This window comes from Ascaphus truei, chromosome 4 (genome assembly GCF_040206685.1).
Source record: "Ascaphus truei isolate aAscTru1 chromosome 4, aAscTru1.hap1, whole genome shotgun sequence".
Lineage (NCBI taxonomy): Eukaryota > Metazoa > Chordata > Amphibia > Anura > Ascaphidae > Ascaphus > Ascaphus truei.
Genome location: NC_134486.1, coordinates 262,721,270 through 262,747,516, shown reverse-complemented (window position 1 = coordinate 262,747,516; position 26,247 = coordinate 262,721,270). Strand labels below are relative to the sequence as shown.

General features: G+C 45.1%; 1 protein-coding gene across 2 annotated transcripts in view; it reads right to left on the bottom strand.

Moving 5' to 3' along the window:
* The window catches only part of PDE7B (phosphodiesterase 7B), a 372,458-nt gene extending 350,756 nt beyond the window's left edge, over positions 1-21,702 (bottom strand). The window contains exons 1-2 of one of the 2 annotated variants that reach the window (XM_075597407.1): positions 21,328-21,702; positions 18,284-18,396 (exon numbers count right to left, since the gene is read on the bottom strand). Coding sequence is in view for 1 of the 2 variants with exons in the window: in XM_075597404.1 (XP_075453519.1) it covers positions 21,328-21,348 (21 nt within the window). In the remaining variant the exon portion in view is untranslated. The remainder of the gene's footprint in view (positions 1-18,283; positions 18,397-21,327) is intronic. The other variant, XM_075597404.1, reaches the window with a different exon arrangement.
* Positions 21,703-26,247: the final 4,545 nt, after the last annotated feature.

Below are 26,247 nucleotides of genomic sequence, written 5' to 3'. Positions count from 1 at the left end.
CCTTCCCCCCCATCCACCCTTCCCCCCCACCCCCCTAAAGAAGCTCCACTACTCATCCTCCCAGATCCAGCTTTGCGAAGAAGGCCCACCTTCAATCGGCTGGAGCCACCCCGACAGATGCTTCCCGTCGGTCTGCACCGGACCCCACCTTGACGCGAGTCCTGCTCCAATACCCCGGATGCCCAGTTCACTTTTCCTAATAAAAAAAAATTGAACCGGGACTACCTACTGCAGAACTGATGCCTCTTCAGAGACCAGCTCATGCCTGAAGCACTCCTCTTACCAGGGACTACTTTCCTACGTCCCCTCCATACCGAACTACGGTGGTCAGGTTGTATACAATCGTCTTGACCTCCTCACATTTGCACCCCCCACCCCATCCCCCAAGGCAAGCTCCATATGCCACCCCATCCCCCCTTCCCACCACACACCCCCCTCCCCCGTCTCACGGTCTCAGCCCTCCCCCACACTATGCCCTCCGATACCCTCTGCTAAAACGGAGGTGGACATACCCGAATGGCGCTAAACTTGACTGTGCTATATATGTCTTTGCCCTATCCGTATGATCTATGCAGAGCCCAGCCTCTTCGGCCCCTATACCCCCCAATGCAATTCCCCTATGTATAATCATGCTTAGCTCACTGTATATGCTCCTTACTACTGTGGTCCACCTCCCCTACGTCGCCCCCCCCCCTCCCCAACCCAGCAACGGGCCCCCCCCCCCGATGCCCCCCCAGGAACCCCCCTATGCCAGAATGAGGAACGGTATTCTTGATCTGTGTATGCATCTACAATGACTGTTCCGTATGGTTTCATGAGAACATAGAGTCGCAGACATGGTGCTCAACTCAAAATGTGCTCCCCAGGTATCACTCAAATATTTTATATATCTCTGATAATGTCGACCCATCCTCTCAGTACCCCTCCCCCCCCCTCCCTTCCCCTTCTTCCCCTACCCCCCAGCCCAGCAACGGGGTCGCCCCCGATGTCCTCCCCAGGGACCCTCTATGTGCGAGCAAGGAACGGTTTAATTGATCTATGTATGTATCTACACAGTCGGTTTTACATGGTTTAATGAGAACATTGAACCTGAGGATTAGCAGACCTGCTGCTCATTTCAAATGTGCCCTAAGTGTACCACCAAAGCTTTGTATATACCTGAGAAAGTGTTGACCCACCCTATCAGTACCCCCCCTCTTCCCCCCTCCTCCCACACCCACCTCCCCCACTCCCCTCCCACTCCCTAGCAGTCCCTGAAAGCTGCCAAATAAGGGCACCGCTGCTATGTTCCTAGTTGGCCGAAGACACAAGGCCCCAGAGTCCCCCCTCCCCCCCCCCCCACCCCTCCTGCTCCCTCAACGAAGGCCCAACGGCCCTCCCCCCCCACCCCCCCTCTCACAGCCCCCATAAGAGTTCATAGCTTCCCAATGTTGCCGCTCAGAATTGTTTGCAGGGTTGCGTTACTATCTCCCTACCACCCTGCTACTTGCAGGCTCCCCCCCAGCCTCAAACTAGGAGGATGTTGGACCTCGAATACTGGTCTCGCCCCATGTTTGGTGACCCGGAAAGCTCTCCAGGGGTTTTACACCCCCTTCCCTTGACACCACGGTGCCAAGAGGAAACTCTTTTGGGCTCCCGGACAGCCCGCATTCCTTCTCTCCCCCTTGTGTCCACCCCCCCTCCACACCCAGCTTCCCTCCCCTCTCCCCCCCTCTCTGGCCCCCTCCACCCGCAGGGGTCCTTACAGGGACTACACGAGGCCCCCCTGCCCCCTCGCTAGAGGACCCATCCACCCCCGATATGGGAATCACACGGGGTCCGGGGTTTCCAACCCTGGGAACAGTAAACCCACCTAATGTCGTCAATTAAAATCATCTCCCTAAATGTCAAGGGCCTCAACTCAGTTAGAAAACGCAAACTGGCACTCTAAGAACTTAAAAAAAACAAAGTTGACATTATATGTATCCAGGAAACTCACTTTAACACCTCAGATCCCCCTAACACGTTCAAGCACGCTTTCCCCCAAGCCTTCTTCGCATCCTCCCCATAAAAGAAACGAGGAGTAGCCGAATTGATTAAAAATAACATCCCCTTCGCCCCAACAAAGCTAATAAAAGACCCTGAGGGAAGATATCTGCTCCTACAAGGCACCCTATCAGGATCCCCCATTTCTATACTGAATATATATGCCCCTAATGACAATCAAGTCCAATTTCTCCAGAACTTACTTGGCTCATTGGACCAATCCATACTTTCCTCGCTAATGGTGGTTGGAGATTTTAACATTGTCCTCTCCCCAGACCAGGAAAAATCCACCCTGCCCACAACACCCCACACCGCCCAAACACAGAAAAAGGCCAAAGAATTCCGAGACGTTTTGCAAAACTACTCCCTCTCGGACATCTGGAGGACCCAGCACGTGGGTCAGAGGGACTACACGTTCTTCTCAGCTCCACATCAGTCTTACTCGCGGATTTACTATTTTCTAGGTACCAATAATGTTCTCCAGGCATCCTCCCATTCCAACATAGGTCCAATAACATGGTCAGATCACGCCCCTGTCGAATTAACCCTCTCTCTACCCTTCGTCAAAAGTTCCGCATATAAGTGGAAATTAAACCACTCTCTCCTCAACGACCCTCAGGTAGTTGTCAATCAAACAAAAACTAAAGACTTTTTTCCAAATAAATAGTGGTTCTGTCTCAGCAGCAGTAATGCTCTGGGAAGCACATAAAGCTACCATTAGAGGGGACCTTATCTCGCTAGCCTCCCATAAGAAAAAAAAGAAACTCAAAGAGCAAAAAGAACTAACGGACAAGATCCTGGCCCTTGAGCATCAACATAAGCAGGCCCCATCTAAAAGATTGTTCAGAACCCTAGATAAAACAAGAACAGAACTTAAACTACTGCAGCTTCATGAGGCAGAGAGGGCGTTGAAATGGACAAACCAAAGGTTCTACAACAGGGGCAACAAGGCAGACAAACTCCTGGCCTCAAAACTTAGAGGCGTAAAGGCCAAAGCCCAGATCACAAAAATCCGTACCAGGAACGGACAAATATCTTATAATGAAAAATAAATAGCGCAGGAATTCGCAAAATTCTATGAAGACCTTTACAACCTCCGCCCACCTGGCCAAGAGCAGGACAGTGCCAAAATAGCCACAAAATACCTGACTCAATGCAACCTCCCATCTCTATCAGCCGAAGAGCTCGAGTTCCTTAACCAAAAAATATCTCAGGAGGAATTGTCCCAAGCCATAAGCTCCCTCAAAATAGCTAAGACACCGGGCCCAGATGGGTTTTCTAAACGTGTATTTAAAAAGTTCGCAGCATCCCTCTCCCCCTATCTACTGGACATGTTTAATTCCTACCTGGAAGGTGAGCCAATCCCAGGCACAATTTCGGCCGCCAACCTTGCTATCATCCATAAGGAAGGGAAGGGACCTGCTACAATGCGGTAATTACAGACCGATCTCCCTACTTAATACAGACCTCAAACTCTTCAGCAAGATCTTAGCAAACAGACTGAACCCGATTCTCCCCAGACACAGTTTTTTGCGCCTATTTTTCACTTTGTTACAATATTTCCGTATTATCTAGACATAAAAGTTTTGAAATCATTGAAACAATGTAATTGTATGTAATGTTAGTTTATACTGCACTATGTGCATTTTCATATGGAGTAGGTCAGATAATTGTTTCATTTGTTTATATAAATCTGGAAAGTTGTACATTTTGGTTGCCCAAAACAGTGCTACTTACGTGGCAACTTATCAAACATAGCCTGAATAACCCAGACGTTTTACAATGAAAACAGTGATAACCTTGTAATAGATACATCGACTCCACCAACAGTTCATTTATATTCCAGGACGGGACATTTTTAGTGGCGACATATTTTATTTGCATGAAATCACTGTAATGTGGTCGTTCTTTATGCCAGTTTTCACTGCTGGCGAATTACTCAACACAATTCCGAATGTCAAAACAAGACTAAGCCACTATTTTCCTAAAGTGTATAATCTCCAATTCCCATTTCGCTTTCACGTATAAAAACATTCACTTCCTGAAAGAAGACTCACGCTATTTAAGAGCAACATAAACACTTCCCACTGACTAAGCAGTGAAACGTCTCTTCAGAAAGATATTTCAACAAAGATCTATAAATATATCATTTTAAAGCCAAATCTTATTCAAACAGAAACACAATTTGAACATTGGGATTTATTGGATATTTGAACTTTACTTTCCCTGCTGTTATTCCAACAACTAGTGTTACTGTCATGAAAGCATGTTGAAATTAAATATTTAAAATATACTGTTATGAAACATACCATTTTTGTATTGTTGTGCGTAATATATTACATTGTTACATGGTGGATGAGGTTGAAAAAAGACATACAGTACAGTATGTCTATCAAGTTCAACCTATGACAAATTTAGACCACAGATATTTTATTCTATATTTGTGTTTACAGTATATTGATCAGAGAAAGGCAAACAAAACACCCCAGTGAAGCATCATCAATATTGTCTCATAAAGGGAAAATTAAATTACTAGATTACTTCAAATAATCTGATTTCTCTCTGGATCAACATCATTCCCATGTTTACTTATTTGGTATATCTCTGTATAGGAAGAAATGAAGAAAAAAACAGCGCATGAGACTCATGGTGAAGTAAAGTTTGTAATATGTATGTTGGTCAATAAACGGGTAAGTGTGGTGTGTACAGTACATCAGGTTGTTCTTTTTAACACATTTCATGTAGCTATGACATGGGTTTATCACACTGGAACGAACGAACGACCAACACCACTGAGCCTCTCGCCAGATGTATTGAGGGGTAGCCGATCTCTGTAAGACGAACAGGACCACACAGAGAGACGCGATGCTCCCAGGGTAGCAGGAAACGTCTCATGGCTCAGGTAATCAGCGGGCAAGCCCCATCGGTGTAGAGGAAATCTTTCCAAATTAAAGCCCCATGCACAGCAGTGTCAGTAGCAGCAGCCTCTGGCGTCACAAGATCGTGACCATGTGGTATATGTCAGTGGATCGCGATAACTATTGCAGGCTCAGATGGAGCAGTGGATAAGCTAATGTCCCCAGGAATAAACTCTAGCCCAAAAACTATCCCGAACGCTAGAGGCTGCTTCTACTGACACTGCTGTGCACAGGGCTCTACACCGACAGAGCTTGTGCGCTGATTACCTGACCGAGGATGTGGACCCTGTACCTGCTACCCTGGGAGCATCGCATCCCTCTGTGTGGTCCCGTTTGTCTTGCAGATATTGGCTACCGCTCAATGCATCTGGCGAGAGGCTCAGTGGTGTTGGTCGTTTGACCGTTCCAGTGTGATAAACCCATGTCATAGCTACATGAAATGTGTTAGAAGAATTACCATGATGTACGCACCCCACTTACCCGTTTATTGACCAACATATATAATAATAAGAATAATAGTTTGTTCTTGTACAGTGCTGCTAGTTTTACATAGTGCTTAACAGAGACATTTTGCAGACACAGTCCCTGCCCCATGGAGCTTATGTTTTTTTTTTTTATGAGGCACTGTTGTTAAGGTGAACCAAGGTCATAAGGAGTCAACACTGGGAATTGAACCAGGTTCCCCTGCTCCAAACTCAGTGCCAGTCAGTGTCTTTACTCACTGAGCTGCTTCTTCTCCCTTCCCTCCTAATACAAACTTTACTTCACCATGAGTGTTGTGCGCTGGTGTTTTTCTACATTTCTTCTTGTACCCGAGAGATGTTGAGCCGTCTCTTGTGAACAGCTGCAGACCTACTGTACACACACTTTTGAGGGCCTGTAAATTCTACAGTTCCCTTATCACATGTGATTGATCCACATTGAGAATTTGATCCAGGTGTTTTGGTATCTCTATATTGGTTTTCTCTGCACAAACTGCACAACTGCTTTTCACTGCCCTTTTATACACTTGCTGCGCACTTTTCCTTTTCTTTTATATCCCTGTATACCTTTCATTTCATAATTTTTTTTTTATTTATGACAATTCTCTGTTGTCTATCCCAGGGGTGCGCGAACTATTGGCGCTGCGCCCCCCCTGCCTGCTCCACCCGGTGGTCGCGCCCCCGTACCTTGCTTTCCTGCATCAAACGACGCTGTGGGGTCATGTGACATCACGCCGTGACCCCGACACCACGTTGCCATGGCGACGGTTCATGTGACATCACGTCACATGGTTCCGCGGCGTCAAATGACGCCGCATTGCCATGGCGATGTGTCACCATGCTTCTGAAACCCGGTAAGTTGAGAGTTGCAGATGCCTCATTAAATTAAATGCCTTGGGGAAGAGCGCGGGGCATCTGCAACCACCTGCGCCCCCCCAAGAAAATCTCATGCCCCCCCTGGGGAGCGCGCCCCCCCCAGTTTGCGCACCCCTGGTCTATCCTTCAACCCGTTTTCAATCCAAGTACAATTTATTTTATTTTGTACACTAACCTCTTGTGTGGAACTATATCAAAAGCCTTTGCAAAATCTAAGTAGACCACGTCAACTGCATTACTTTGGTCTAAATTCCTATTTACCTCCTCAAAGAAACTAATAAGTTTAGTTTGGCACGACCTATGCTTCATAAATCTATGTTGACTATTGATAGTAAATTTTGTTTCCCATTAGGTATTCCTGAATATTATTCCGTACTAAACCTTCAAGTAGCTTCCCCACTATTGATGTCAGCCTTACAGGTCTGTAATTCCCCGGTTGTGATCTAGCTCCCTATTTAAATATAGACACCACATCTGCTTTATACCAATCTTGTGGTACCGAGCCTGTGGAAATTGAGTCCATGAATATTAAATGAAATGGTTTGGCTATTATTCCTGAACTTAACTCCCTAAGAACTATTGGGTGCATGCTATGCGGGCCAGGTGCTTTATTTACTTTAATTTTATCAAGCCGCCTATGCACTTCTTCCTCAGTTAACCAATTGTTTGTTAATATAGAGGTTGTGGCTTCCTCCTGTGGCACTATTTTTGCAATTGATTCCTCCCTGGAAAATACAGAGGCAAAGAGTTTGTTTAATACCTCTGCTTTTTCCATATATCCAATCATTTGTCTGCTCCCTCACACTAAAAGGGTCCTATAATTTATTTTCTAATCTGTTTCGTATTAAGGTACTTAAAGAACTTTTTAGGGTTGATCTTACTGTTTGTTGCAATCCTTTTTTAATTTTCAATTTTTTCTAATTTGATTGCCCTTTTGCAACTTTTATTACATTCCTTATAATTCTGATATGATGCCTCCATACGTTCTGACTTTAAAAGCCATTTTCTTCCTTTCCATTTCCTCCCCAACCTGTTTATTTAGCCACATTGGTTTAGACCAGGGCTGCACAACACGCGGCCCGCCTGGCCTCTCTGTGCGGCCCTCAATGAAATTTAAAAAAAAAAAAAAAACTTTGAAAAAAAAAAAAATTTGAAAAAAAAACTTTGAAAAAAAAAAAAAAAACCTTTGAAAAAAAAATGGCGCCGATTCCCTGCGGTCCCGGCGCGGCCCGCTCCACCCCCCCCCTTCCCTGCTCCCAACGTGGGGCGGAAGCATAGCCCCCCTGGAAATATGCAGAGGCAGCTGAGCCGCGGCCCGGGATTGGATGGGAGGCGGGGCTAGCAGCAGTCACGCAGGGGTTGTTGCCGCCACGCTCTCCCGCGCTTTTGCACACCAGCCAGTGCAGCACCTGGAGCTTCTGTCTAGTTCATTACCTCACCCGTGGCCGCATAAGGTAGGGACCCGTGGGACCAGGGAGATGCGGGGGAGAGAGGGGGCAAAGAAGCTTGGGGGGGGGGCGAGGGAGATTGGGGGTGGGGGGAGGTTGGTGGGGGCCGCCACGTGCCCTCCCGCTCTCCCGCTGTAACTCCCCATCTGGCACCCAGACTCTCCCTCTGGCCCTCCCTCCTGCACCCCGGCAGTGTGGTCGCATAGGCAGGGAGTGGGACCCGTGGGACCAGAGAGAGATGGAGATGCGGGGGAGAGAGGGAGATTGGGGGGGCAAAGAAGCTTGGGGGGCGAGGGAGATTGAGAGATGGGAGATGCAGGGGGGGGAGAGATGGGAGATGCAGGGGGGGGGAGAGATGGGAGATGCAGGGGGGGGGGAGAGATGGGAGATGCAGGGGGGGAGGAGATGGGAGATGCAGAGGGGGGGGGGAGAGATGGGAGATGCAGGGGGGGAGAGATGGGGAGAGATGTGAGATGCAGGGGGGGAGAGATGGGAGGTGCAGGGGGGGGAGTGAGATGGGAGGTGCAGAGGGGGGGGGGAGATGGGAGAGATGGGAGATTCAGAGGGGGGGGAGAGATGGGAGATGCAGGGGGGGAGAGATGGGAGATGCAGGGGGGGGAGAGATGTGAGATGCAGAGGGGGGGAGATGCAGAGGGGGGGGAGAGATGGGAGATGCAGAGGGGGGGAGAGATGGGAGATGCAAGGGGGAGAGATGGGAGATGCAGGGGGGGAGTGAGATGCTTGCTGTTATTGGTTGTGGGGCCAGCTGATATGGGTTGTGGGGCCTGCTGATATGGGTTGTGGGGGCTGCTGATATGGTTTGTGGGGCCTGCTGTTATTGGTTGTGGGGCCTGCTGATATGGGTTGTGGGGCCTGCTGATATGGGTTGTGGGGGCTGCTGATATGGGTTGTGGGGTCTGCTGTTATTGGTTGTGGGGGCTGCTGATATGGGTTGTGGGGCCTGCTGTTGGGAGGTGCAGGGGGGAGAGTGATGGGAGATGCAGGGGGGGGAGAGTGATGGGAGGTGCAGGATGATGATGAGGTGCTGGAGGAGAGACGATGATGATGATGATGATGATTTTACCCGTGCGGCCCAATTTTTTTTTTCCTTGGAGCAGTTCGGCCCTCCGCACTTTACGAGTTGTGCAGGCCTGGTTTAGACTTTTTTCTTTTATATTTATTACCCAAAGGTATACACTGATAATTGTGCTTTTCTAACAATGTTTTAAAGACTGACCATTTGTCCTTCATATTTACCCTGCAAAAACATTATCCCAATTTATTCCTTGTAGATTATTCTTCAGTTTATTAAAATGTGCCTTTCTAAAATGTAAAGTCTTTGTTGAACCCATATAATATGTGTTTTGATCATTTATTTAAAATGGGAACATGTTATGATCACTGTTAATAATAATAATAATTTGTTCTTGTATTGCGCTGCTAGTTTTACAAAGCGCTTTACAGAGACATTTTGCAGACACAGGTCCCTGCCCCATGGAGCTTACAATCTATGTTTTTTGGTACCTGAGGCACAGGGAGATAAAGTGACTTGCCCAAGTCACAAGGAGCCAACAACAGGAATTGAACCAGGTTCCCCCGCTTCAAACTCAGTGTCTCAGTGTTTCCCAAATGTTCCCGGAACTGAATATTTGTTATTACTTCTACACTCTTTGATATAACCAAATCCAGTAATGCCCCTCTCCTGGTTGGTTCCTCAATAATTTGGGTCATGTAATTGTCTTTTAGACCCCCCAAAAAAAATCTTCCTTTAGTTGTAATGCTAATCTCATTGCTCCAGTCTGTCCGGATAATTAAAATTACCCATTATGAAAACATGACCTAGTTTTGCTGCCTTCTCCATCTCCGAAAGTATTTTAGCTTCCTCAATCTCACAGATATTTGGTGGTTTAAAGCATATCCCTACAAACATCTTCTTTGTACTTTTACCTCCACTGCTAATTTCTATCCACAAGGTCTCTACATTTTCATTGTTCCCTTCATACTCCACCGCCTCTTTTATTTGCTCGATAACTGCCGTGAGTTTCATCCCACCATGTCTCAGTAAAATGCCTATGATATTATACCGCGCCCTTGTACTGTAGCTACTGTATTAATTAAAGCTTTATCTGTCTTGTAGCTATTAATGCAAGCTTTTTATCTGTCGACTTCTTGCATTAGCAAGCATGCATTTAAGTTTTTTTCAGTCTGTGCTATTGTCATTTTATCTGAAACCCTAATGTGTGTTTTGGTTATTTTTATATTTATGAGAAAGTATATCCTAAGATGAAATGATTTGTATAGCTACAGATGAACTCCTTTTTTGACAGATATCGCTTGTTGGGGGTTAACAACATTTTTGGGTTCAGCATTATGTTTAGGGGAGATTCAATAAGGTCCATTGTAGGTTAAAACACAATCCAATGTTAACTGCCATTCAAGTTAATAGCAGTTAACTGTATCGGGTATGTTATCTCGTATCAGAACTTAGTAGATCCCCTCCTTTGACTTTTAACTCCTAGAAGTTGAAATATTAAACACTGCAGGCCACACAGGGTTATACATAAATGGGACTGATATTCCTACTTCAAGGACTCCAAGAGAAATGTATTTATCAAAGGACACCTGCTGCAAAACTAGGGCAAAAATAATACCAGATGTACCACAGAATAAAAATCCTTGTATATAGTAAATAATAGAGATTGTTTTGCCTAGCCGTGCATCTACATGACTTTGCTAAATAGCCACTTTTGTTCCTTGTTTTGGCCCTAACTACTTCACTATTTTATCATTCTTTATTTATATTATGATTAAGCTTATGGATTCCTTTTAAACAAATAATGCAGTTGTCATTAATGTAGTACAGGCCTGCACAACATGCGGCCCGCCTGGCCTCTCTGTGCGGCCTGCGATGACTCCGGCCGGGCGCCAGTTAATTAAATAAATTTTAAAAAGTTACAAAAATGGCGGTGAATCCACGCGGTTCCGGCGCGCATGCGCAGGGCAAGCAGGGCCCGCTCTCCCCCCTACTCCCAACGTGGGACGGAGGGGGAAGTAACAGCCAGCTCCTCCTGCGGCCGCCCCCCCCCCCCCTGCTCCCAACGTGGGACGGAGGGGGAAGTACCAGCCAGCTCCTCCTGCGGGCCCGCTCCCCCCCCGTGCTCCCAACGTGGGACGGAGGGGGAAGTACCAGCCAGCTCCTCCTGCGGCCGCCCCCCACCCTGCTCCCAACGTGGGACGGAGGGGGAAGTAACAGCCAGCTCCTCCTACGGCCTGCTTCCCTCCGCTTCCCCCCACGGCCAGCTTCCTGCGTTCCCTCGAGCTCACCTCCCGTGCCCCCCCCCCCCCCCCCGAGAAAACCCCCGCGCCCCCAAGCCCACCTCCCGTCCCGGGCAGCTGCTGCGGGGATATCGGGGGCAGGAGGGGAAAGCGTCCGGTGGCAAGCTGCACCCACCCGGTCAAGGTAAGTCACTGTCACCCACCCACCCAGTCACTGTCACCCAGTCACTGTCTCCCACCCAGTCACTGTCACCCACCCACCCACTGTCACCCACCCAGTCACTGTCACCCACCCAGTCACTGTTACCCACCCAGTCACTGTTACCCACCCAGTCACTGTCACCCACCCAGTCACTCTGTCCCACCCACTGTCTCCCACCCAGTTACTGTCTCCCACCCACCCAGTCACTGTCACCCACCCAGTCACTGTCACCGTCACTCAGTCACTGTCACCCACCCACCCAGTCACTGTCACCCACCCAGTCACTGTCACCCACCCAGTCACTGTCACCGTCACTCAGTCACTGTCACCCACCCACCCAGTCACTGTCACCCACCCAGTCACTGTCACCCACCCACCCAGTCACTGTCACCCACCCAGTCACTGTCACCCAGTCACTGTCACCCACCCAGTTACTGTCACCCACCCAGTCACTGTCACCCAGTCACTGTCACCCTGTCACCCAGTCACTGTCACCCAGTCACTGTCACCCACCCAGTCACTGTCTCCCACCCAGTCACTGTCTCCCACCTAGTCACTGTCTCCCACCCAGTCACTGTCTCCCACCCCGTCACTGTCTCCCACCCAGTCACTGTCACCCACCCAGTCACTGTCACCCAGTCACTGTCACCCAGTCACTGTCACCCACCCAGTCACTGTCACCCACCCAGTCACTGTCTCCCACCCAGTCACTGTCTCCCACCTAGTCACTGTCTCCCACCCAGTCACTGTCTCCCACCCAGTCACTGTCACCCACCCAGTCACTGTCACCCTGTCACCCAGTCACTGTCACCCAGTTACTGTCACCCACCCAGTCACTGTCTCCCACCCAGTCACTGTCTCCCACCTAGTCACTGTCTCCCACCCAGTCACTGTCTCCCACCCCGTCACTGTCTCCCACCCCGTCACTGTCACCCACCCAGTCACTGTCACCCAGTCACTGTCACCCAGTCACTGTCACCCACCCAGTCACTGTCACCCACCCAGTCACTGTCTCCCACCCAGTCACTGTCTCCCACCTAGTCACTGTCTCCCACCCCGTCACTGTCTCCCACCCAGTCACTGTCACCCAGTCACTGTCACCCACCCAGTCACTGTCACCCACCCAGTCACTGTCACCCACCCAGTCACTGTCACCCACCCAGTCACTGTCACTCAGTCACTGTCACACTGTCACCCACCCAGTCACCGTCACCCAGTCACTGTCACCCACCCAGTCACCGTCACCCAGTCACTGTCACCCACCCACCCAGTCACTGTCACCCTGTCACCCAGTCACTGTCACCCAGTCACTGTCACCCAGTCACTGTCACCCACCCAGTCACTGTCTCCCACCCAGTCACTGTCTCCCACCCAGTCACTGTCTCCCACCCAGTCACTGTCACCCACCCACCCAGTCACTGTCACCCACCCAGTCACTGTCACCCACCCAGTTACTGTCACCCACCCAGTTACTGTCACCCACCCAGTCACTGTCACCCACCCAGTCACTGTCACCCACCCAGTCACTGTCACCCTGTCACCCAGTCACTGTCACCCACTCAGTCACTGTCACCCAATCACTGTCACTGTCACCCACCCAGTCACTGTCTCCCACCCAGTCACTGTCTCCCACCCAGTCACTGTCTCCCACCCAGTCACTGTCTCCCACCCAGTCACTGTCTCCCTGTCACCCAGTCACTGTCACCCAGTCACTGTCTCCTACCCAGTCACTGTCACCCAGTCACTGACTCCCTGTCACCCAGTCACTGTCACCCAGTCACTGTCTCCTACCCAGTCACTGTCACCCAGTCACTGACTCCCTGTCACCCAGTCACTGTCACCCAGTCACTGTCTCCCACCCAGTCACTGTCACCCAGTCACCCAGTCACTGTCACCCAGTCACTGTCTCCCACCCTGTCACTGTCACCCAGTCACCCAGTCACTGTCTCCCACCCAGTCACTGTCTCCCACCCAGTCACTGTCACCCACCCACTGTCATTCACCCAAGGGGGGAGAGTGGTGTGAGGTTTAGGGGGGGAGAGTGATGTGAGGTGCAAGGGGGGAGAGTGATGTGAGGTGCAAGGGGCAGAGTGATGTGAAGTACAAGGGGGAGAGTGATGTGAGGTGCAAGGGGGGAGAGTGATATGAGGTGCAAGGGGGAGATTGATGTGAGCTGCAGGGGGGAGAGTGATGTGAGGTGCAAGGGGGGAGAGTGATGTGAAGTACAAGGCGGGAGAGTGATGTGAGGTGCAAGGGGGGAGAGTGATGTGAGGTGCAAGGGAGGAGAGTGATGTGAGGTGCAAGGGGGAGAGTGATGTGAGGTGCAAAGGGGAGAATGATGTGAGGTGCAAGGGGGAGAATGATGTGAGGTGCAGGGGGGAGAGGGATGTGAAGTGCAGGGGGGTGAGATGTGTGTGGTGTGCAGGGGGGTATTGTGTGTTTGATGTGGAGGGGGAGTATTATGTGTGTGGGTGAGGGGGGGAGATGGGGGTATGAGAGATAGATGGGGAGTATCGCAAAGGTTGATAGTGAGGGGTTCTGGGGGAGATATGAGGATGATGATGAAGGGTGCTGGGGGAGATATGAGGATGATGATGAGGGGTGCTGGGGGAGATATGAGGATGATGATGATGAGAGGTGCAGGAGGAGAGATGATGATGATGATGATGATGATGATTTTACCCGTGCGACCCAATTTTTTTTTCCTTGGAGCAGTTCGGCCCTTCTCACTTTACGAGTTGTGCAGGCCTGATGTAGTATGTTGTCTGAGTAAGTATGCGTATATACAGTACATGTGCATATTATGTGTATTGTGTAATGTATCTTTATTATAACAAATGTATTGCATTAGCCAGTGTGGACTGGGTTAACATCACGAGGAAAAGACAGACACAGTTTCAAAGACCTGAGGTTCATCATGTCCTCTCCTCCTGCTCTTGGGCCCAGATCCACAGAAAGGTGCTAAGCTCTTGCACTCCCCCATTCATAGGGGTAAAGGCGTGTGAAAGTTAAGCATCCTTTTTATGAATGTGGGTATTGGTGTCTAATTATTGGTCAGCTGTCTTCAATTCACCTCAGACTGTCTTAGAAATAACACAAGTCACAGCAAAGGCAGTCCCCTAAGGCTCAGATGCACAAAGCTCCGTTGTCCTATTTAATTTAATGTTAATCAAAATGAACATTACGTTAATACTAACGCCGATGCACTAAAGAGAATAACATTACGATAATACTAACGCCGATGCACTAAAGAGAATAACATTACGTTATTACTAAGCTTGCGCTTATAGTGCCGGAGACGTCACTCGAAAACAAATGCATTGCCGCCACCGCGTGCGCGACGGCGACAATGCGACGGAGCGACGTCACCGTCGCGAAAACTGGTAACTGGCAAAATTAGATTTTTCAAGGGCTGTCGCCTCATGTGACGGCCCTTGAACCAATCAAATGGCCGGAAACCTGCGCCGCCCGGCGAAATATAACTAAGAGAATAACATTACGTTAATACTAACGCCGATGCACTAAAGAGAATAACATTACGTTAATACTAACGCCAATGCACTAAAGAGAATAACATTACGTTAATACTAACGCCGATGCACTAAAGAGAATAACATTACATTAATACTAACGCCGATGCACTAAAGAGAATAACATTACGTTAATACTAACGCCGCGATGCACTAAAGAGAATAACATTACATTAATACTAACGCCGATGCACTACAGAGAATAACATTACGTTAATACTAACGCCGCGATGCACTAAAGAGAATAACATTACGTTAATACTAACGCCGTGATGCACTAAAGAGAATAACATTACATTAATACTAACGCCGATGCACTAAAGAGAATAACATTACGTTAATACTAACGCCGATGCACTAAAGAGAATAACATTACGTTAATACTAACGCCGTGATGCACTAAAGAGAATAACATTACATTAATACTAACGCCGCGATGCACTAAAGAGAATAACATTACATTAATACTAACGCCGCGATGCACTAAAGAGAATAACATTACATTAATACTAACGCCGATGCACTAAAGAGAATAACATTACGTTAATACTAACGCCGTGATGCACTACAGAGAATAACATTACGTTAATACTAAGGCCACAATGCACTAAAGAGAATAACATTACGTTAATGCTAACGCCGATGCACTAAAGAGAATAACATTACGTTAATACTAACGCCGATGCACTAAAGAGAATAACATTACGATAACCTGGAGTTAACCACTGAAATAACGTATCCATACATTTGTACAGACGTTAGGCTTACTCATATGCAAATCAGATGCTAATGAACCGCTAAGCTGACATCGCAAATGCACTAAACTAATGTTGGCGCAGGGAAATAACGTTACGATAAATAGGTCACACTGAAACTTGCTGTTATTCCCAGCCATACCCTGATTATTCTAATGTTATTTCATACATTTCCCTACAAAGACAAATACATCTTAAAGTTAGAGTCAAAAGTGTTACCCTAAAATATTATTTTTGTCTGGCGCTTTCTATTAAAATAGTTATACTGTAAGTGTCAGGCAAAAATCTATATTATAAATAATAGAACATTGATAAACACACGCGTTACACGTTTGGAACGCGGTAGTGTGTTATTTTTCCTAATGCGCATGTGCATTGTATTGCTTAATGCGTCTCTGCGCTATTAACGTACCCGCTAATGTATTTATCCCTACAATACTGCTTTTGGTGACGGATGCTGTTTTTGTATATAACTAGATTAGTGGATTGTCGTTAATCTCAGGGAAAATAACGTACAGTATTTAGGTAGCAGTACATTATTTGCCCTGATTTGATGGAGCTTAGTGCATCTGGCCTTAAGAGAGCCTCCCCATTACGTTTCACCCTCACTGCTCCTGTTCACCGAGCAAACATGGACAGAATTAATATAATCAGGGAAATACAGACAGAGCTTTAAAGAACCCAGGGTCATCATCTCATCCCCTTCTATTCTTGTGGGCTCTTTGTGTTTAACTGCGGATCTGCTGTCTTCACTTCACCTCAGACTCTATTAAAAACAAGTTGCCGCATAAGAGCAACCAAACGGTGTTAGGCGTTTCCTAATATTCCTGCTTCCCTGGTACTGGTCTTGGGTAAAATATTATGGATGATCGATCATGTATAATGAAGCCTCTCTCACATATCATACTGTATGTTACCTTGCTCTTGCTGTTCTCTATACTTTCTCACAATCCAATTTACATCTTCACCCAACTTCAACTCTCTCACATATTAAGCAGCGCTCAGAAACACGCCAACTTTCTTCTCCATCTCTACCTTATGCTTCCAATTTTCCCTTCCTTAAAGATAGTAAGCTCCTTCGGGAAGGGCACTACTTACTGTACCTACTGTACCACTGTATGGTAATGCTAATATTTTATTTTTATTTTCTGCCAACCTCATCATACTACACCGCATAATAAATAAATAATAATACATTTATAATACAAAGAAAGAAAAGGCTCAGGGATGGCAAATGATTTGGCCAAAGTCACACAGATTTAGCACTTTATCTCTATGCCCTAACTTATTACCATAGGTTTAGCATCAGGTTAAGTTAGCACTATCGTGCATTAACTTAAAATATCATGGTGTTACACCTGTCTTACCTAGAGGTGGCATTTCTCAGAGGGAGGCAAGGGGGAGGGTGGAAAAAATGAACAATTATAGAAGTTAAACTGGGATAATGTTAGGTTATTCCTGTTGGTGGTTAAGTGTTACTACAGTATTAACGTTAATTTAGGTTAGCGCTACGCTGAATAGCCTAATGGAGCTTAGTGTATCTGGGCCCCAGTGATCAATACATGATTGAGAGAACAATATGAAGCCAGTATGGTTGCAATCCATTTGATTAAACAATATGTTTATAAATCTGAACAGGCTACATGATATGCCAATCTATAGCAAGTACAAACTTAAACATTGTTAGTTTTAAATGGTAAAAAAAAGCACAGTATCTTTGAGGTTAAGGCAATGATTTCTAAAGTAACCAAATCTTGGCACTTTCAGTACTTTTATCACATGACTACGGACAAGTCGCGGTGCATAAGAAAACAACGTTTTCTTTTAGTTCAGTAAGCTCTTTGGTCGAAGAGATTCATATGTCTGTATGTTTCTTATGTGCATCTGTGTACTCTGTACTCGCCAGCATACACAACTTCGAATATGTGAAAAAATAAAGTCATGCAACAATATTTAACTTCCTAAAATACAATATTCAGACTGCTAACAGATAATTTCAATCACTACCTGATATATCGCAAGCCTCTTGGTAATTCTGAGCACATAAAAATAATAACCACAGAATGAGGGTGTCACATTTTTGGTGAATTACACTGCCTATATATAGGGTTGCCAGGTGGCTTCTCCAAAAATACTGGACTCAATGGTGAAAGGTGCATCAGGTCACTATGTCCAGGGAGGAAAATACCAGACACATACATGTCCAGTATTACAGTACCTCTCATTTTTTACTGGACAGAATATCCAAATACAGGACAGTCCAGTTCAATACCGGACACCTGGCAACCCTACCTGTATATTAGTTTAGTACAAATACCAGGTTAAGGCTGTGTAAAGGCCGATATTAAATAATGAGTTTATTATTTACCTAATAGACAGCCCCCAAGATATACAGTAGCAAAAGAAACGGAGGAGCTGCAGTCATGCACTTGCAAAGCATAAAGTCCCTGTTATCCCACCAAGCACTGCAGAATAGCAATTGTCCATTCACAGCACATAGCACATCCTCTGCGTTTTCCCCCTGCTAATACTGTATGAGTGCAGTCCTTAACTCCTTTGCTGCTAGAGGGGATTGCACTCCATTCTAAAGCAATGTCTTTGCAGGACATTTTAGCAGCAAAAGGTTAAAAACAGAAGTTCTTTGAAGGGGGGGTGGGGGGGAGGAGCATTCCTTCATCCAAAAAGAAACATGCTGCAGCATTTAGTGGTAATGATGACTAGTGTAATTTAGATGCGACTTCCCAATAGCGCTGTATAATTAAAATAAATACCTATGGAGGTCTCACATGTTCTCTCATTAACAACATGGTTTTTTTTCTGATATGATGACCATTCCCTCAGTTTGGATAGTCTTTTCCTCGCAGGAAACATTCCATCGCTGGGTCTTAATAAAGGACAAAGAAGATGAGAGAAATATTTTTGCTGGACTCTGAGGATACTTTATTTGTGTGCATGTATTTAATGACACGGTGTCATACTATGCAGTATCACTTTCTACTGCTGCATGTTCATTTTCAGAGGCAGACATGGCAGGCCCCTGAGGCCTGAGCCCTTCTATCGCTAGAGAATTTTTTTTTTCTCCAGGTATTTCTTTATACATATAATCTTTGCATAATCTCCAAGAGCTTGCTTTTCAAAAGGCATAACTGCTTCTTAAGAGGCTGAAAGAAAACATGCACTAACTGATGACATGATTAATACACTATTTGCACTCTGTGGGTATAGACACAACATTTTAGCCAGCTGCTGTTTCATCACACAAGAAGGTTGACAAATAAATGCCCCTACAGATGTGAACTTATGCCTCTAAGTTATAATATATATATATATATATATATATATATATATATATATATATATATATATATACAGTGTTCGACAAACCTATACATTTGCTCGCCCCGGGCGAGTGGATTTAACCCCCGGGCGAGTAAATATTGGCCCAAGCAGCACACGTTTGGTACTAGGTGGCGAGTAGATTTTTTTGTGTGGCGAGTAGATTTTTGTGTGATTTGTCAACCACTGTATATATATATATATATATATATGTAGAGGTATCAGTACCGTGTTAGCCGAGCTTCAATAATCAAAAAATAAATAGATGATACCGTTCTGTGGCTAACGAAATGCTTTTATTTGTGCGAGCTTTCGAGATACACTGATCTCTTCTTCCGGCGATGTTACAATGAATGAAGCAAGGATAACTTAAAAACAGTGTCTCTTGGAATGTTATCTGTGCTTCTCCTTCCCCCGGTGTGGATGTGTTTTATGGCTAGAGGTGTCAAAGGGTAACTGAAAGCAAGTGAAGAAAGAGTGTGTATGTGTATCAGTGTGAATAAGAATGAATGGAGAGCCCACAGTATAAACAGTGCTCTACACAAGGTGTGTGTGGAGTGAGAGGGATATAAATGGTGTGGGTGGGTGTGGAAATGTGAGAGTTTGGAGCACAACTAAAAGTGTGTGTGGATACTATGTGGTCCCTATTGGTGTATATGGATGGAAAAATAAGGAGTATTAGTATGTGTGAGAGACAGCTGTGTGTGCATACATATAGCACAGTATGTACAGACATGGCCTTTAGCGCTCATGGGAAGAGAGTTCGCTAGTGTCAGTAAAATTTCGATCTCGGTTTAGGCCACTGCTAAGTGTCCCGAACAGTTGCATAAATTTGTATTCATGCAACCGTCTCTCTTTCGGTGTTTTAAGATTACCTTTGAGTATGGCAACACTCAGATCGTTCATCTTATGGCCAGAGTCAGAGAAATGTTCGCCGACAGGACTGTCTCTTGTTCCGCATGTGATGCTGTTTTATTAAGAGGGTGTATATATATATATATATATATATATATATATATATATATATATATATATATATATATATATATATATATATATATATATATATATATATATATATATATATATATATATATATATATATATGCCCCTCTTAATAAATATGTTTTTACCTGTTGTGTTGTGTTAATCAGTGTTCCCTCTATTGTACATTAACAGAGACTGCCCCAGTTTCCAAAAAAGCTCGGCATTGCATGGGGACGAGGGGGATGTATTTTCCTGCCCAGTGCCGAGGCCACAAAGACTTCATTATTTTTTACTCTTTGATTAGACTTGCAGTAGTTTCTTTAGAAAGCTGGCAACAGTTATGCTGTGGTGTTTGTAAGGAAGGAGAGGGGGGGGTAAAAAAAAACCTTCTCGCTTTATTTCAGACTGGGTAAATTAAGCTTCTCGACCCAAGCCAAGCAAAGCATCCTAAAAATGTAGCAATAGAGTGGTGAGGGGAAAAGTGGAGGTGTGGAGGAGAATCCTAACTGGGGGTTTTTTCTTGGCTGTATGCATTTTGCATGTAATATCTCAGAAGCCATAGGAAAAGCCCAACAAAACATACCTTCCTCTTTCAAATGACACAATAAACACAGCGTTTTATTAGTTACAGTAGTTGTGACTTTTACTCGCAAAACAAGAGTTGCATTGCCATTAAGTAATCACTTTCAAGATAGCCTAACAATGAATAAATTCCCTTTAAAACTATACAGTATTTGGCTCCCATATGAGATATGTTAACCTTTTGAGCTGCTATGGTTGTGTATGCCAAATATGTTCACCTTACTCACAAACCACAATAATGCACTTAAATTATAGCAAAGCAAACAAGGGAGCAACTATTTAAAACAGTCACAATGGGCGAATCAGTTGTCTGAAGTTAACTTGTACAGTTCATTTTTGTTGTCACACCCAGATGTGAACGCTTAAAAGATTATACAAATAGGGTTGTTATCGTGACAGTGAAACTGATGCCACTGTGGTGTGTCTTGCAGGGAACGGGAATGACCACTTTCATGTCAGACGCCTGCAAAACATTGCTTTGCAGAGCAGGCAGCCAAGCTGTACACAAACGCTTAATGTGAGCATCATGTACTGCTCTATACTGTAAGGGGCCCATGTCTGATGTGACTAGGGTGAGAGGACTTTTATTTAAATTCACAAACTACTATAGTGTTGTTAAATCCTTACGTTTGAGAAACATTACCATTTACAATCCCAACATGGCATGCCCTTAAAAGCCACAATACAGTCTGAAGGAAGAAAATACAAAAGTCTGTTACTACAGACACAATCACTTATCATCAGTCCAGCAAAATAGTTAAGACAATCAGTCTTAAGACAAAAAGAAAAAGAATGATGTTTTTGACACTACACATTCCACCTTCAGGGTTAGCCCTGTCCAAACTCTCTCTCTCTACTAGGATATGCAGGCAAGCAGACACTAGCTGTAATGAAAAAGCTCTTTACATACCTCAACCATTAAACAAGACATTTAACCATAGTGGCAGCTCTGTGACCTCCGAGTCCGAATGGCTTGGAATCTCTGATCGATGCTGCTTGTACATGAAGACTTTGTGCTGCAGAGTCCAGCAACCGCATCCAGGATTACGTGTGAACTATTCAATGGTGAAGAGGGTTGGAAAGGAAATCAAAATTAAAAAAAAGGAGCGAAAGAAAGCAGTAGGTGAAAGGGGATCAGAGCAAAAACACTAAAGAATGCACTTTTTTTTTTAGTGACTGCTGGTTTGTGAGCATCTAGTGTAGATTTAGTCTGCTGCAGTGTGACTGAGTATGACAGTGTTGCAAACAGCTACAGCTATTCGTGAACACTGTGCAGTTGGGAGGTGCTGAAGTCAGTTGCCACTGGCAGACAGCAGCAAACCAATCGGCTTCAGCACTGTCAGCTAACAGGAGTGTGCAGCCCTCTCTGTGTAGGTTTCCTCATTTCCAATGTGACGTCAAAGGGCTTAGGTTTTCTTCTCCCCGCTCCCTTGCTGCATGCACAATTCATTTCGCAGAGCAGCTTGGAGTGGAATGTAGCACTGATTTCTTCTCTGCAAAAAAAAAAATAATAATAATAAAATATATAAATATATATCTTAAAAAACAAATATCCTGTCTGTTTCCTGCGATGGTATGCAAATACCTTTCCGTTAGATGCATTACCTCAATATTTCAAAGGAAGAAATAAAGAACAAAACATAAGGACTGCAATTTTCTACTTTGAAAGCATTTTGCATGGAGCGGTTTATAAAATGAGACCTTTTAAATGAGCATTCACCCTTGCACTTGGTAAAGAGTAAACTTTTAAACAAACATACTTTAATTGCTAAAAAGCATGCATCAGCTAATTCACAACTTCCACATGTTCTTTGATCTTCTACCAGGTAAACATCTGAAGCATCATATTTTACTTAAACTGCAGGTGAAAAGGGCTTGGGTACTGTACAGTATGTATCTGTAAATGGGTATACTAACTATTATATTTATTAAGCAGCGCTAAGTCTTAAAGCTAAGCCTTAAAGCACCTTGCGTCCCTTTCGGGCATCTACATTTAGCCTTTAAGGTGTAGTATTAAACTTTTTTTAAATATAATTTTTATTCAGTTTTCAGTGCGGGGAGGAGAGGGGATACAGGACAGGGGGAAAAAATGGGGGGGGGGGCAGACAGCAGAGTAATTATTAAATTACATACCGTACAGATAGATATTAGAACCGCACATAAGGTCATTCTTTTAGAACATTATGACATTATCTTTTTTCAACCCTGAGAAAACATTTCTCCCTTTTATACAAAGGTTTTCATGAGATTCCAAAGAATTCCAAAGAATCTAGGCTTAGCATAGAGCCTGTGCTGTATTATACTAAACTAAACTAAGTATCCCAGTGTTTCTACGGAACCCTAAATGGCCTCCAGGCTTCTCAAAACCAGACCTCTCTATCACAGACAATTCCAGTTTCTTCTTCTACCATACCATGTTTCCCAGACTTTGGAAATTCCTTGTATGTCTAAGACAGGCCGTCCATCCCTCCATCAATCGAACCTCATTCATTCTCTTAACTACTGTACTTCATTCCTGGAGGGGGGCTGTAATTTTTTCCATGCTGCCAAGATGGAGCATCTGGCTGCTGTTAATATATGGTTTATTAATTTACCTGCGTGGCAATCTATATCCTCAATGGGCTTTGAAAGGATAAAAACTGTCGGGTCAGAGGGATATTAATATTTGTGATTTTTTCTATTAGATTTTGGATCATGCCCCAAAATTCTCCAATTGCTGGACCGTGCCACCAAATGTGGCCCATGTCACCTACCAAACCACAACCTCTCCAACAATGATCAGAAGTGTCAGGGAAATTGTGTTTCAGTCTCTGAGGGGTACGGTGCCACCTGAAGAGAATTGTATAACTGTTTTCTCTAGTGAGTGTGCAAATAGAGGTTTTGGCCACATTTTCCCTTATATCTTCCCAATCTTCCTGGGAGATCTCTATATATCTTGGTATTTGTGTTCCAGGGATTCCTCTGCCGTGATGAGGTCGTGATACAACATAGTTATCAGACCCTTTGTATATACCCCATTCCTACACAAGTCTTCAAAGCGAGAGGGATCAGAGAAGACCTTCCATTTGGATATATTACATAGAAAGTGTCTGATCTGCAGAAACCTGAATAATGTTACACCTGGGAGATCATATTTCAGGCGTAATTCCTCAAACGTCATCATTTTATCCCTGTATATCATATTACCTGAATCCTTAATCCCTTTTCCCTTCCAAACATCAAATGAGTTAGTCTTGAGCCCAGGGCCAAAGTTCGGGTTATGAAATAGGGGTATTAGTTGATGGGTTTTCTAGTATTAAACTTTTTAATACAAAAAGTATATTAGATAGGATAGGCAGATTAGATTATTTTGTCTTTTGCATATTTTCAGCAGTACACAACTGTTAATGCCACCTTGCAATAAATTATGCTTTTTTACCAAAAAGCACTATGAGAGCAGAATGCTGCCATTGCCAGTGGGATAGGCCCCCTTCTCTCTTCTCTTCTCTTCTCCTCCCCCATCTCTCACTCTTCTCCTCCCCAATCTCTCACTCTTCTCCCCCCTTCTCTGTCACTCTTCTCTCCCCCATCCTCTCCTACTCTCCCCTCTATTCTCTCATTCGCCACCCTCTTCCTCTCTTCTTCCCCCTTTTCTCTCTCTTCTCCCCCCTTCTGTCACACTTTTCTCCCCCTTCCTCTCACTCCTCTCGCCCCCTTTTTCTCTAACTCTTCTCCCCTTCTCTCTCTCTTCTCCCCCCCCCCCTGGCTTCCCTCTGACCCTGATGCCCTACACCTGATGCAGATTGCTGTGGACAGCTGCAATGGAGAGAGCCCCCCCATGCAGTGATTACGGAAGTTGCCAAACTTCCGGTGTGATATGACTTCAATGTTAAACTCCACCTAGATGGACTGCTGCTGCTACCACTCTCTTGCTGCGACTATTTTGCCTCCGCCGTCGTTCTTGTTGCTGCCAACGATGTGTAAGACACGAGAGGTTTGGAGAGAGGGCGGGTCACAGAGAATGTCTCCGTTGGGCCAGATGTGGTCCATGGGCCATATTTTGTCCACCCCTGATTTATACAAATGTTTGGTCCATTATCTGAAATTATGAAACATACGGAGTGCCTAAAAGGTGTCACCCAATTTCTAATGACTTCCAATGTAATACATAAAGTAGCCTAACTGCAAATGGCCTCTTTCAACCCACTGGGAGACCAAAGGGATGGTGATGATGGAGATGCTTTTAATGAAGCGGTGGGTGATGAAGTTAAAGAGACCACAGTACCAATTGTCTGAATGTTTGTATTAAAGTGGATAGTTGGTGTAATGGAATTCCTTACGGTCTTGGTGACTTTGCCCTCTTGCTCCATGTACAGCTCCAGAATTACTTTACTGGAGTAGTAATATAGTTATGGAATTTGGTGTCTACTGTATTAGTAGCAAATATAGGACACACATTAGTATTATCATTGCAGCTATGATGAAACAAAGTGCGCTCTGTCCCAGTAATTCTTCTCTCTTCAAAATGGACACTGCTGTCTCTCTGCTGCTCCTAATCTCCCATGATCAGCGGGGCAAATTCAGACAAGCACAAAAGCAAAAAAAGGGTGCAAGAGAAACAACAAAAAACAAAATCAGTAAGATATTCAATAAAATGTATATCATAAAGGACCATACATCACTTACAATAAAATAGATCATATAGATCTGAACATCCACTCATCAAAGGAGGATCGGGCTCTGCAGTCACAGGGCCCAGTGATTTGCAGTCATAGTTGGTAAGAGGGAGTGAGCTGCAAAACCCGCAGATGACAAAAAACAGGAAAAACAGCCGAAAATCAGTGTCCTCGTGGATGAATGTGGACGGCACCATCCGGGTCTCCATCGTCATGGAGTTGCGTAGCTGCGGAGTGACCTCACAATAACGCGTTTCGCGTCAGAATGACGCTTCATCGGGGTTCAGCCATTGGGAGTGGTTCCAAGTAGGAGCCAGGTGCTTATCACCCTATCCACCATTTGTCATATCCAGTATGGGTTTCTGTGCATTCCAATATCCATAAGGATATCTGCATGGTGTCATACACTTCAGTTTATGGGGCAATGGAACTTATAAGGAAGTATGGCCCATGTTCATTGTTAGAAAAGACAGGCATCGAGTCGGTTTCCGTTTGCTGCCAGTTCATCCAGACTGTTTCCATTTGTTGGGGTGGAAGTTTGGAGGGGGGGGGGGAGTTTTTTTTGTGACCATTGCCTGCCAATAGAATGCTCAACTTCCTGTTTTTATGTTGAGCTATTCAGTTCCTTCTTGATTGAGTTTTACGGCAGGTGGCGCCGGACAGTGGGGTGCTGCATTGCCTGGACAATTTTTTGTTTGTCGGTCCAGTGGGTTCTGGGAAATGCAGTTTTTTATTGAAGGGTTTCGAAGAGTTAGCAGCAGGTTTGGGGAGTTTAACTAGGGTTGGGCAATAACAAAAACGTCACCACTATAACGATATTAAGAAATTTATCGCGATAACGAAAAAAAACTCACAAAACATTGAAAGCATTTGAGTGTTTTGTTACTTTTATTATAAACTATAATTAATTTAAAAATAATAAATATATTGTGAACTGTCCCTTTTTCTTTTTTAACAATGAAATGATCAGGATACTTAGTTTCAGTAGTTAGAGCACGAAAGGAGGGATGACTGAGTGCCATAATTCAACCTACAGTCTACCAGCTGTCATTGTGCAGTGGCTCTTATGTCTCACTCCAAAGCCCAATCAAGTGGTTGGAAGGAAGGCAGTGAGTGGGAGCACAGACCTCTCTGCTCAGTGACTGGCCAGGGCAGCATGTGCAGGGCGCCAACTG